A 14,424-nucleotide genomic window follows, 5' to 3' on the forward strand; every position below is an offset into this window, starting at 1 on the left:
AAACCATTGGCAGTTAATACACATTTATGCCTTCCTTTTCTGTCTGAAGGGCAGCACTGTCAGCCAGAGGAAGTGAGGCGTTTCCTGGAAGAACCCTGATCAGTTTGTTTTCCAAGAGAGGTTGGAGCAATTAAAACCCCTCTTCACTCTAATAGCCTCTTTGCTGTTGGAACACAGCATTTTCAACTTCTCCTTGATTTATTGTAAACGGCAAAAAATAATACAGAAGTGTTCTTGTTTCCATCCTGATTTTAATGCCAATATTTTCTACACTTTTGCTAAATTAACTAATTTCTAAGCAGGTGCACGTATCTATGGCTTCCTGTATCCTTCAGCTGCTATAGCCAATACAGTGAGAAAATTAACCCAATGTCCTTAGGAGACATTGCCCTTGCTTTCCCATTGTCAGAGTTCAAGCTCATTTTGCTCATTTCATCGTCTGAGCTTTATGGCAAAAGTAAGAAGATTCATGAGCTAATGGCTTTTCCTTGACCTGTTTAATAGATCCTATTACAGCTCCTCTCCCATTACTTTCTGCAAACTTTTTATCTAAAATCCTTACTGTGGATCTTGAGTTCCCAAAGTCTACAGGATTCAGGCCAAGCCCCTCAGCGAAATCAAGGGCATGATGGTTTGACCAAACCCGTTTTACTTAACCTTATGGAATACAATCTGCCTCCTGTTACACAGATTAATAGAGTTGGAAGGGACCTTGTAGATCATCTATTCCAATCCCCCACCCCACCCAAGCAGGAAACCCTACACCAGTGGTTCTCAACCTGTGGGTCGGGACCCCTTTGGGGGTCGAACGCCCCTTTCACAGGGGTCACCTATGACCATCGGAAAACACATATTTTCGATGGTCTTAGGAACCAAGACACCAATTTTATGGTTGGGGGTCACCACAACATGTGAAACTGTATTAAAGGGTCGTGGCATTGGGAAGGTTGAGAACCACTGCCCTATACCATCCCTGACCAACAAAACTAATTTCACTGTATTTATTTTGTACAATGACAATAAAGGATATAAATTTATATAAATGACCTACAAGGTCGCTTCCAACTCTGTTAATCTAAATCTTGTCTGCCAGGCACTGCTGTGAAATGTGTCCCAGTGATGCTCTCAAGGAAATAACCCAACCACTATAAGGACTCTTCTCCCCTCCTCCCCCTCCATAGCAACCTACTGAAATATAAAATATGCATACAAACCTTGACTTAAAAGTCTTATAAAACACAAATCTGGAGCAATGATTTGTATTTGGACAGGACTATTTTTGGTAGTTTCATTTATGAAACTGCAAGGAGAAAGAATGCGGTTTAGCTACCTTAGAAGAACTGCCTTTCCTAAACTCTTCCACATGTACACAATCGGCTGAACGGAGCCCATTTTCCAGCCAATTTAAATTACAGCTAGTCCCCGGCTTACAACCACAGTTGAGCCAAGAATTTATGTTGCTAAATGAAAAATTTGTTCAGTGCCGCATTTTACGGCTTTTCTTGCCACATTTTTAAAGTGAATCACTGCAGTTGTTAAATTAGTTGCTAAATGAATTTGGCTTCCCTGTTGACTTGACATCAGAAGGTTGCAAAGGGGATCACATGACCCCAGGACGCTGCAACCGTCGTAAGTATAAACCAGTTGCGAAGCATCTGAATTTTTTCACGTGTCCCGTGAGGATGCTACAACGCTTGCAACTGTGAAAAAAGGTCACGGGTCACTTTTTTCAATGCCGTTTGTAACTTTGAACAGTCACTAAATGAACTGCTGTAGGTCGAGGACTGCCTGTATAAGAGTTTTCACTGTATGATCCCCACATTCAATGGGATGAAAGGGTTATTCAACGTTGAAGTCGGTATTGTCTTGCAAGGCCCTTTCGGAGCTCAATGACATGGGAACACACGGTGCATAGCCTCACACGCAGTAGGCTACGCAATACACGGCCAGCTACTCACACCCAGCTCTTCCGTCAGCCACGCATGCAAATCCCACACACCCAAAGAGCTAGGTTGCCACCCTGCACAAGAGCCAGGAGCAACCCTTTTCCACCTCTCAGGACTGAGCAGCCTGTAGCAGAGCAATTCCTTGCTCTGTTGGCGCATCAGCTCCTGCCTGAGCTGCACTCCTCCTATCCCCCTTGATGTGCAAAACGTGTGCTGTGCCAGGGTGGCTGTGGGGCAGAATAGCGACTCACTCCAGGACACGAACTGGTATAGGGCCAGATTGCCAGAGAGAGCATCTGCTTTTTCCCTTAATTTTAAATTATTTAGACTATCAGCTGAGATCTTATACTTGCTTGTGCTTCACTGCGGTGACAGACTACCATGAAGTGTGGGGAGGGAGGCGATGCTTCGGGAAGTGAAAGTAAGGGCTTTATCTCCTTGAGACGCTGCCTCAAGTCACCCAGCTGGAAGGAGGGGTCCATCTAGCAACCTGTGCTTGAATGAGTGTTAGGAACACAACTTGCCTGAACCATATTGGTTACACTGACTGGGAAGCATTGAGACAGTGTTAAAGGAGGAAAGAGTAGAACAGGGGTGTCCAAACTTGGGAACTTTAAGACTTGTGGACTTCAACTCCCAGAATTCCCCAGCCAGCATAGCTGGCTGGGGAATTCTGGGAGTTGAAGTCCACAAGTCTTAAAGTTCCCAAGTTTGGACACCCCTGGAGTAGAACTTATGGATTTTGGTGCGCAATTTTCAGTTCTGGCTTTGCCCTAGTGCAATGGACCTAATGTCTAATAAACTATACCTTTCTCAACAAATGGATCCAAGAATTGTTTCTATTTAGAACAGTGGTGAAATTCAATTTTTTTTTACTACTGGTTCTGTGGGTGTGGCTTAGTGGATGTGGCAGGGGAAGGATACTGCAAAATCTCCATTCCCACCCTACTCTGGGGTCAGCCAGAGGTGGTATTTGCCGGTTCTCCGGACTACTCAAAATTTCCACTACCGGTTCTCCAGAACCTGTCAGAACCTTTTGAATTACACCCGAGTTAGAGGCTTAAGTTGTGGCAAGTCTGACACATACAGCTTCCAGTGATCAGATCATCTTACTGTCCTAAACAGTATTAATGCATTGATTCTCATAACTTTTGTTATGCACAAATATGTAGTTTTGGGTCATTTTCCTCAATAAATAAATGAACAAAGTTCTTGTCTCATTTGTTTCATCAGGCTTTCTTCGTCTATGTTTAGGCTTTATGTGGAAACAGATTTTAGATCATATTTATGCAGAAATACTGAAAATCCAAAGGGTCCACAAACTTTTTAGTCCCACTATAATTTTCTCATATTGTGTTTCCAGAGGAAGATGGAAGGAGCAATGTCCGCTCTATGAAATGATTAGCAACGGAAGCCTTCTCTCTTCAAAGAAATTAAGACTCTGAAAATCAGAGTATTTTATGGAGAGTTTTTATAGCTAGATAAATTTTGACAGCACTCCACAGGACTTATCTTGTGAGTAATGCAGTGGTGGTGGGGAATAGGAGGAGAATAAGGCTGGCATGGATGTAGATAACACTTAACTGAAAGAAAGTGTTCCTGAATCAAAAATATGTAATACAGCTTAAGCAACCACAGACTTCTGTTTGCTCACAAAGTAACACAAAGGTATACAATGCCATCTTTGTTTTTCCATCTTCCGTCTTAAATGAAGGGAAACACAGTTTAACACCTCAGAGAACTCTTCCTCAATTTCTATGGACTAAGCAAGGCTTAACCGATCTAGCTCTTGTACAGCAGACGTCTACAGCACCCTGAAGAACCAGTAAAGTGAATGGGGCTATAAAGCAGGGCTCTCCAAACTTGGCAACTTTTAAGATTTGTGGACTTAACTCACAGAATTCCCCACTCAGCAAAGCAAAGCTGGCTGGGGAATTCTGGGAGTTGAACTCCCAAGTATTAAAGTTGGAGATTTGCCATGTAGATTCAAGCAAGCTGGCTGCAAGGACCTGACTGCAGGTTCGTAACTGAAAAGAGACAGATCTTGGGAGAGCCGTTCCTTGGAAAAACCCAGGCATGAGGCAGAAGGAAGAGAGAAGCAGCCTGCAAAGAAGCAGCACGGAACTTGCAAAGAAATAGGAATTGGGGACCTCTGAAAGGAAGGAGGGTCCCAAGCTGGGCAGCTGCTGGTGCCAACCTCAGCCCAGGCAGAAAGGCGGCGAGATCCCCAGGGCAAAAGGAGAGCAGAACAGCCAAGGCAAGAGGTGGAGCTGAAAGGAAAGAGGGGAGCGGCCTGGCAGATCCAAAGAGTTGAGAGGCCAAGCTAGATTTAGGAGTGGATACTTAGTTGGCCCATTGACCAATGGAGGTGAAGAAATCCAGCTGTGTCCAGCTTGGGATGGGCTGCAGCAGGCTGTGACAGGTGAGGAGAGAGGCAATGCCAGGGAGGAAAAGGAGGAGGGGAGAGGTGCTGCTGGAACAGGTACCTACATTTAAGAAGAAAGAGAGTCCGGGATAGACCTAGGGGTGCATTTCCACTGAGCTCTGGAACGAATGGAAGCTGTTTAAAGCAGGAGTCCCCAACCCTCTGGCCACATGGCTGAAAGTGAGTAGTGACGGAAACCACCTCCCTCCCCCCCAGGCCCTGTTTTTCACAAAACCAGTCCTTGGTGCCAAAAAGATTGGGGACCGCTGGTTTAAAGCTATTCCGCCACCCTACTATCTAGACTGCAGGGCTAGACAGCCCTTGTTGGGCATAAACAGAGGCTTGTATTTTTCTTACTGGATCAGGGGGGGGGCACTACCCTTTAGAGGCCCTCCCCCATCAAGGGTTTGGCAGCAGGCTTAGTGGAGAACTGGAGGGGGGCAGGAGGACTCCCTTCAGGAGCTCCGTGGAGCCCCCTTTGAATTCCTGGCCAGGTGCTGTCACTCCACATCAGCTACTCCTACACTTCAGTACGTTGCAATTTTAATAAATTAAAAGTAGACAGAACTCTTTGTATTGTAACTCTCAATATTATTTAAATTAGATACATATTTTTAAAGAATCAAAGAATTATTAGATTATGTGGATTACAGTAGGTAAAATGAAGCTTGTAGGTTTTCTGTCCTTCCCCAGACTGGAGCTGGGGGGAGAGGGGGAATCTAGTTAGGGAAACGACACAACCTCCAACGCTCAAGGCCAAACTCTGAACAACAGGTTGAAAAGGAAACATGAGAAAAGCGGAGCATCAACTAAATGTTTCAGACAGGGAAGGACCTTGAAGCCTCTTCAAGCACCCCGTCCTCCCCCTCCCTCAAAACTGGCACTGGCACTTTCAAGAATTTTCACCTAAATTGCTGCCCTTCCAGACCGATTTCAACTCCGTTCAACACCTGCACCTCCGAAAGAGGAAGAACTGTTTAACAGAATTGGTGAGGCCCACACTTTTACAATCCCCAGAGGATGCAGCCATGGCCTCATTTAACTCCACCCAGCTGTGGCTACAAAGTCAATTGGAGAAATCAGAAGAGAGTGAAATCGGGGTCTTAGGTGGCAACATCTGCAGCAGAGGCTGTAAGGGTAAGAACGAGGCCTGCAAGAGCCAGAGCCAGCAAGCGGGAGCCCACAGCCAGGAAACCTTCTCAGCAGCCTGTCTGGGGGCCATTTCCCTCTCAGCGAATGGCTTTGGGCCGATTAGTGGTGGTTAATCCCCTTGGCTCTCTCTCCCTCTCTCTCCCCAGACTAAGCACACTTTCCCCAGCTCACCACAAGCTCTTAAATTTATTTCCCCAGCATTACCCTATATCAGAATTATGGTTATGTAGAGATCGTCATCCACAAGAACTGAGGAGGAAAAAGGAGGCCTATAACACACATATAACAAATATTGTGGGCAGAAAGAAATGAGCTAATTAAGGCAGGGGCCTCTGCAGGGATCTGGGATCCCACTGGGTTTGTGAACCCTAATATTGGACAGGGTCCTCCGCAGCCGAGCCATCTCTGGGCAAGATCCACCCCCCACCCGCCACCTGCTTTATCCACAAAGCCTGGATTTGGGAGGTGATCGATGTCTTTTTGAGGGTGGGGGACATGCCTGCGTCCTGGAAAAAGGCAGTGGCAGGCCTTTGCATCTCTCAATCCACCCACATTATACAACTTCCAACCTTCCAATTTTGGGGGAGGGGTTGGATAAAGTGGTTGGGCTGAAGGAAGTTCTGAAGGAAACAGATTTGGATCTTCCCTAGCTAGGCTTTGGCCCAGACATGGAGGGCAGAGCTGGATGTCCTCACAAGACCTGGAGGGAACGTGGCTCACTCTGCAGTAGTTCAATACCATTAACGATGAAATTCTTCTGGGCTGCCAACAAGGGTTAAGATTCAGGGACACTGCGCTAAATGGAGGATTACAATCAATATTACTTGAGCTCTTAGCTACTCCAGCATAAGGTACCACACGTCTCAGCATTGGTCTTCCATGTTATTTAACACGCAGATGAAACTGTTGAAAACGGTCAGCTGCCGGTGGGGTAGAGTATCTTCAAGAAGGGAACGGTGATATCCTTTTACGAGTCTTTACCCTGGGCCAAGCAGAGATGCTGTGGAAGTACTAAAACGGCATCTGGAGACTGAAAGGATGAAAATGGGACAAAATCTGCTGAAAATGCACTCCAGCAAGATGCATTGCCCGTTTGTCCAGAAACAGCTGTTCGTGCCATTCCTAACTATACATTGGGCTGCATTCCCAATGAAGGAGCATGCCTGGAACTTGAGAGTCTTCCTGACTCATAGTGCCTACTGGAAGATCTAATGGACAGTGTAGCTAAGTCAGTTGGCATGCAACTGCCCCCTTCTGAGAGTAGGCAGCCTTCAGAACTGGCACTAGTCACTCACACCCTTGTTACCTCAACATTCAATGACTTGAAAAGTACTGGGCACATTTGGTACAAAATGCAGCCATCTGCATGGCAATGACTTGATATAGCTCTGCTTCACCAGCATTAGAGACTGGCTATTGGTTTATTTCCAGATACAAATTCCAGGTGCTTATTTTTGCCTTCTGAAGTCTTAAAAGATTTATTTATTCAGGTTTCTGCCTTCCACAATCAAAAGACTGGATGGGCTGAAATCTTAGCAACAAAATTATATGGTTTTTAGATCCAGTCTCCTGGTTGATTTGTGCACAAGCGGATATTCTGGGGTCCTCTTCATCAACAGATCAAGGGGAGACTCGGAAACAGGCCTTTCCAAGAGCTGCCCCATCCCAGTAAAATTGGCTGTCCTTGCATTCCAGAGAAATAAATGGGCTTTAAAGAGGCTGTTTGGAGATGTACATTTACATCCTGCCCCTAATTTGAGGGTGGGGTTTTTTGTTTTTTGTTTATCTTTTCTTGATTTTTAGATAATTATTGTAATAATTCTAAATTTTACTGGGACCTTAGCTGCCTGGGCAAGATATATAGAAATGTTGAAAAATTAATGCATTTGTATTATGCATATGCATACTAATTCATATTAATTCACAAACTTCAGAATATTACTTGGTATGCTAGGTGACAGCACCCTAAATACCCAAACTTGGTACCCATCGTTCCCACCCAGATCTGGCTTGTTTCATGCAATCCCACGAGGGAAGGTATGCTCAGCGACAACCAGTCACCTAAGACACGAAGATTCTTTAAAACGTTAACGTAGGATCTATGACTGGCTGGTAATATAAAGACTGTCTTGATATAGTCAGTGTGATCTTATGTTTTTACAGGTGATCCTCGAGTTATATAACGGTTCATTTACTGACCGTTCAAAGTTACAATGGCACTGAAAAAGAGACATGATTGTTTTACACACTTGCAACTGTTGCAGCATCCCCATGGTTACGTGATCAAAATTCAGACGCTTGGCAACTGACTCATATTTATGATGGTTGCAGTGTCCCCAGGATCCTGTGATCCCCTTTCGCGATCTTCCGACAAGAAAGGCAAGGGGAAGCAAGATTCACTTAACAACTGTGTTACTAACTTAACAATTGCAGTGATTCACTTAACAACCATGGCAAGCAAGGTCATAAAATGGGGCAAAACTCACTTAACAAATGTCTCACTTAGTCAGAGAAATTTTTGGATCAATTGTGGTTGTAAGTCAAGGGCTTTCTGTATTGATAGTACCAATTACTTTGAGTCCTTAGGTTTTTACCCTGCCTTTCCTCCAGGAGCTCTTTTCTCTGATTCTGCTCCACAACTACTACCTTGTGAGAAATTATGCCTAATCCAGAGTCACCAAGGGAAGTTTCCTAGCTGAGAGTAGGTATGGATTTGGCTCCCTCCAGGAAAGGTACAATATCCTGAACCTCAGGCCTAATTCAATGAATTTAAAAGCGATAAAAGTTAAAGCTGCAATTTAAAACCTTAGGCAAAATTTGGTAAACTTTTAGTGCATGGATTACATATGCAAAGGTTACTTACCCATTAAGAAAGGTACAATTTAAAGTACGTGACATGTTTAGCTAAAGCAGAGCTGGCTGGGGAATTCTGGGAGCTGAAGTCCACAAGTCTTAAAGTTCCCAAGTTTGGACACCCCTGAGCTAAAGCAAAGAGATGAAAGACTGCCCAAAGCCATAACAGGGAACAATCCTTTGGGACACAGTTTTCCTCTGCTTAGTGGTCAACAAGATAGGATGGGCAGAGGTGCAAATATTAACCACAAAGAGTTGCACATTTCTAGTTGATCGTTGAAATAATTCACAACTGAATGAAACCAGCTTTTTTGGTGACAAGGGAGGGCAGAGATCTGGCAACATCCAAGTAAATGCATTTCTCAAATGGTGGATTTAGTCTTGAGGGACCCCTTTACTGATTGTTGTAGGCCAAACTTTCAAAGACTGGAAAGAAAGTCTATTTTTCCCTCTACAACTCTGCCTACACACATTGGTTCACCAGGCGTGTTATAGATTCATTATCAAAAAGAACTGGAATACTGTCGATCAGATATCCCCCCAACCCTTGGTCCGCAGCCAGGCACCAGCCCATGGCCATACAAACTAGGTCATACAAGTGAGCAAAGCCCCATAGGATCCAAACAGCACTCAGAACCATGCACCCTCCAGGTCTGCAGAAAAAAGCCCTCCACAGAACTGGTCCCTAGCACCCAAAAGGGGAGGGGGTGTTGCTGTAGATGATATAAAAGATAGCCTGCGCATGAAAATATTGCCCCTTACAAAAACCTATGTTAACAGCCACAAGTTCAACTGTCCTCTGACTCGGGCCTTTCTACGTGGCATATGAACTAAAGGATTTCAGCCCATGTAGTGGTAGTTCTTGACTTACAACCATTCATTTAGTGACTGTCCGAAGTCACAAGAACACTGAAAGAAGTGACACAGGACTACAGCATTGCCCCCACCGGTCAATGATCAAAATTCAGTTGCTTGGTAAGTGACACATATTTATGACATTTAGGGGGGGGGGGGTCATGTGATCAGCTTTTGCGACCATCTGACAAGCAAAGTCTCTGGGGAAGCCAGATTCACTTAACAACCAGGTTACTCACTTATCAACTGCAGTCATTCCCTTAACAACTGAGGCAAGAAAGCTTGTAAAATGGTCATAAAATCTGTCTTGGGCTCAATTGTGGTCGTAAGTCAAGGACCTGAACAATAGTCAGGCCAGTCTAAAAGGTAAATACTCCCATTAATCAGCTTTTATTCCGAGGGGCATAATAAAAACATCATGGAGACATAAACAGAACCATTACTGCTGCAGTAGCTTTTCACAAGCCCTTCATGACTATGCTCAGTAATGAAGGTAAGTAAGTGTTTAGGTCGCCTTTAATATATTCTTCATGCTTTTATATATTCTGCAGAGTGAGGAATATATACAAACAACTCTTCAGTCAGAATCCTCATTATGCCTGATTCAACATAACTGGGAACGTTATTTCTTTCATATAAGGAATGGGGAAGGCTTTCCCTGGTGGTATTTGTTTTATATATATCCTGCTTATAACCTCTGACAGATATAATTTTCAGGATTAGGAATAAATGCTCTCTTTAAAAGCAGGAATACAGATTTACAAAGAGGGAAATCAATCATCTTTATTTAGTCCCAATGAAGATAGAAAACATCTGGCCAGCAATAGTCACTGTTCTTGCCAAAATTCTGTTTTGCCCAGTTAATGTTTTGTTGGATTTTAAAACTACTGAATCATCCTTATTTTTCAGACTATCCAAAGCACAGGAAAACTAGGAAGATGAAAACCACGCTGGTTTTAAACTATTCTAAATAACAATACAACAGGGAGAGAAAGCTCAACTAGCATTATCAGAAGAATGAGAATTCCAATAAGGATTACCCTGAAGATCTTTTAAAAGGTTATTCAATTTGCTTTGTGAGCCTCTACAGATGCCAGGAAATTACTATTCTGATTTTCAGGAACAAACTATTTCAAATACATATATATATATAGCAATAGCAATTAGACTTATATACCGCTTCACGGTGCTTTACAGCCCTTTCTAAGAGTCAGTCTATTGCCCCCCAACAATCTGGGCCCTCATTTTACTGACCTTGGAAGGACATATAAATGCAGTCCTAACTTTTAGAATTACGATAAAAAGCAATGTAGGGAAGATTGTATATGAGCAATATGCCTCAGGTGATTTTTTTTTTTTTTTTTGCAATGGAAAAACTGCTCCTTGAAATGAATTCGGTTGTTTCAGCTGTTATGCAGAAGCATTTTTTTAAAAAAAAAAACACTCTGAACTCTATAAACAAACACTCAAGTTTCTAAAGGCTGGTGCAGTCGAAGGGCAGTTTCGACGCGAGCGAGCGAGCGCTTGCCTCCGTCTGAGCACAAGGAGCCAATCTTCCCTTCGCAAGATGCGGTTTGTGCGCAGCTCAAGGCCAGCAAAAGGCTTTGCAGGCGGTGGGAAGAAATCTATTTGGCAGGACAAAGTTGGAGAGGGGGGGGACAGGGGGGGGGAAACACGCCAGCAAACAAACAAAACCCCACATTCATCCCTGCGGCGGCTCTTGCCGTGTAGCGAAAGGAAGCCCGCCCGGCACGGGAGCCGAAGGGCTGGGGAAGAAAAGCCGGCAGAAAACGGCGCCCCTGTCTTCTCCTCCCCCCTCCCCCCTCCCGGGTCTCCCCACACGACGCAGCCCCGCCAAACTTTCCCCTCACCTGCTTGGTTTCCTTTCGGCGTCTTTGGTCGCTTTGGCTTCCCACTCTCTGCAAGAGAAAAGAGAAGAGCCCGTCAGGGAGGCCGAGCCAGCCCCGCCGACGCCCCCGGGGGCCCTCCGGAGGGAAGCAGCGCGGGGGCCCTGAGGAGGCCGCCCGGGGATGCTCGGAGGGGGGGGCGGCCTTCGAGGGGGGAGGGGCGCCCCGGGACAAAGGCCGCCGGCGGGGGGAGGGGAAAGGACGGGATGCCGGCCTGGCGCTCCCCTTCCCGCCGGGCGCCTCCCGCGGGCCTCGGCCGGCCTCCTCCTCCTCCTCCTCCTCCTCCTCAGGGCGGGCTCGCTGCGGGGCTCACCGCATGTGCTTGGCGCGGGGGGCGGGCCTCCTAGGCGCGGGGTCCCGGGCCCGGCACCGCTCCGCTGGGGGCCCTCGGCAGGCTCGTCTGGTCGCCGCCGTCGTCCGCGGGCGCCGCCGCCCTCGGCCGCCTCCTGGCGCCCCCGCGCCCAGCCGCCATTTCCAGCCTCCCTCTCGGAGGAGGCCCGCCAGTGCCCGCCCCGCCCCCGGAAAGCCCGCCTCGCCCGGGAGGGACTTCCGGCCACTGGGCCCGCCCCCCAAGATGGCGCCCTCGCGCGGCTCACCAGAGCGGCCTTCGCTTGGCCGGGATCCGCTGCGCGGTCGCCGCTGCCTCCTGTGGGCCCTGCGGGGGAGCCCCGGGCCGGAGCCGGCGACTTGTGGCCCTGTGCAGCTGCCTGTTGTGCCCCGGCCGAGAACTGCGGCTTCTCTAGGCCGGAAAGGTGGAATCGATTGGTCGCCCTTTTGCTCGTCTGAAATTTAACATTAACAGAGTTGGAAGGGACCTTGTAGGTCATCTAGTCCACCTCCCCAAAAGCAGGAGGGATTCTTGCTTTGCAACTTTAATCTTCCTTGCGACGCTTTCCGGGCAGGTACCTAAGGAGAAATCCGCGCGTGTAAAGAAATTCAGATCTTTGCTGGGATCCCGTGTTGTTTTCTGCCCTGCTTTTGCTGGCCATTTGGCGTATTGTAGGGATCCGCATCACCTGCCTGGATCTGCATGGAAACGTCTAACTGGGTTCAGGAGACATCCATAAACTGGCAGGAATTTCCCAGCAACACAGGCGTTATGAGAATGAGTCCCATGGCCCTCCCTATGCAAGTAGCAGTCTGGATTGCTAATCCTCCATGATCTGCACTGCCCACTCACAAAGGACTGGCACCACTGCAATATTTATTTAGTTTATATACCTATTCATCTATCATATGTGACTAGGCAATGCACACAGTTAGCAGATCTGAACAAACACCATTAAAATACAATTAAAAGAACTAATAGAACACAACTACAGGAGAGTATATTCAGAAATGTGTAAACAACATAAATGTTCATTGGGCTCTATATTTTATTTTTATTTATTTATTTGCTTTTGTCAAACGAGAACAAGAGTAAAAGAATAAAAATACAGTGATAGGGCCAATAGGCACATGAGTGCACTTTTGCAAGCCCGTCTACTAACCTCATAACCCCCTCTACTAACCACTTACTTTCCAGGGAGAAATACTGTGTGGCCAAGTCCTAACCCTTATGAGTTCTAGAAAGATGCTATCAGTGAGCAGTTGAGACATCTTAACAAGAACTCTGTTGCTGCCACACATGTGAACAACCAGTGCTGCTTCTTTGTGCCAGGTCTATTTCATCCAGGATCCTTTTCAGCCACAATCAATCCACCTCCAAAATCCCTAGGTGGGCTACAAGCAAAGCAACAAGCAGACTGCACAACTGCACAACAAGCAGGGTGCATGAGAGGTTAAATGAAACTTCGATTTGAGAAGATAGAAGATTATAATGCAAGCCAAAGAGAGTGCAAGAGAGACTTTAATTCATACCTAGCTCATCTTTCCAGGGGGTGGAAGGTGGGGCTATTCCATTTGATTTTCAAATTCTCCAATTTGGAGTGCAATTTCTTACCTAGGAGGAGTCAAGCTGAGCTTGGAAGGCAAACACTTGAGAGAGGGAGAACTTCCTGCTCTAAATTAGTTGCACAAGAGTTTTTTGAGTTTTCAGGGCTTTGCTGGATTCTGCCCATTATCTTGATTAGCTAGCTTGCTTTTGATTAATCCTTTTGAATCCAGACCTCTAGGTGGGTGTCTTCTTCCCATTCATTACAAGGAGGAAACAGTGAAGATGCTATGGTTCATGTAAAAAAAGTCAGTGGATTGATTCTGTTTATTAAGATTGGTTTGGATTAAACACTGTCTTGGAACCCAAAATAAACGTAACATATTACAGAGGAACCTACCATCATTCCCCAGAACATGGTGTCAGGTGCAACTATAGTGTTAACAATACCTGTAAAACCTTGAGAGCCCAGGTTTCCCTCTGCATACTCTTGTATAAGATGCAATCAAAGTGGGGTTATATTGAGTTTCTTCCTCCTTAGTGCAAGACTGACATTTATTTAGTGGTTCTTGCATTCCTCCTTCCAGATTACTTCCAGATTATAGCTGTGCAAAGGGTGGCTTCAACAGTTTTTCAATATAGTTTCCTAACAGTAGTAATCAGGGACTTCCTGTTGAGACAGACTAAAGCCACAACCTGATGTTTCCACATTTATTGTCAAGCAAACAGGCCAGCTGTTGAGTGCTGCCACTTTTTTGTGGCTTGATGTTTTATCAAGGCTCACGAACACTGCATTAGAATAATCTTGACATTAACCATTTTCTGGGTTGGGGTTTGCCATGATAACTAAATAGAACCTCAGTGAAGAATATCTTTGTGGCTAAGATCCTAGGGAAAAATCACCAAGAAAGTATTTGCACTGGTGCTCTGCTTGTGAACTGGAAACAGCATATTTGTTCCTGCAAAACCCAGGTTGGTCTATCTGTTTTAATTCAGTGAACCGCAGCCACAACATTTCTCTGCCAGCTGAGGAAGGAGGTCCAAAATCTGCTTGTGTTTCTCTGATGGAGGTACTCACTCGCAGTTCCTTGGAAGAACAGATAGGAATATGAATTGTGCTTAGATTTTCCTCTGGTGTTCAAAAGACAGACAGTTTGCAGCGGAAGGAAAAGATTTCCATAAGGAAGGAAGGAAGGAAGGAAAGAAGGAAGGAAGGAAAATGAAAAAGACCTTTATTCAGTCAGTGGATCCACAACAGTACTTGGTCAAACTAAACTGGAGAGCCTGCTCTGCTTTGGCTCTTACTCCACTTCAACTTTCTGGATGGCTTGTTTTCTCCCAAGTGTGGAACAAGGAAAGCAGTAGTAGGGAACAGGAGGGGGAAGGGCCATGTTAGGAAATAATAGGGAACCG

The 14,424-nt window shown here is 45.7% G+C and overlaps 1 protein-coding gene across 3 annotated transcripts in view; it reads right to left on the reverse strand.

Annotated features, from left to right (window-relative positions):
• Positions 1–11,684, reverse strand: part of TNRC6A (trinucleotide repeat containing adaptor 6A) — a 51,001-nt gene extending 39,317 nt beyond the window's left edge. For 2 of the 3 annotated variants that reach the window (XM_081965844.1, XM_081965843.1), the window contains exons 1-2: positions 11,452–11,656; positions 11,103–11,150 (exon numbers count right to left, since the gene is read on the reverse strand). In XM_081965844.1, coding sequence (XP_081821970.1) covers positions 11,103–11,150; positions 11,452–11,456 — 53 coding nt within the window. In that variant the 5' untranslated portion in view covers positions 11,457–11,656. Of the gene's footprint in view, positions 1–11,102; positions 11,151–11,451 lie in introns of all 3 variants that reach the window. The other variant, XM_081965845.1, reaches the window with a different exon arrangement.
• Between the last annotated feature and the right edge of the window lie 2,740 nt (positions 11,685–14,424).

The sequence above is a fragment of the Natrix helvetica genome (genome assembly GCF_964273705.1).
Source record: "Natrix helvetica genome assembly, chromosome: 13".
NCBI classification, from domain to species: Eukaryota; Metazoa; Chordata; class Lepidosauria; order Squamata; family Natricidae; genus Natrix; species Natrix helvetica.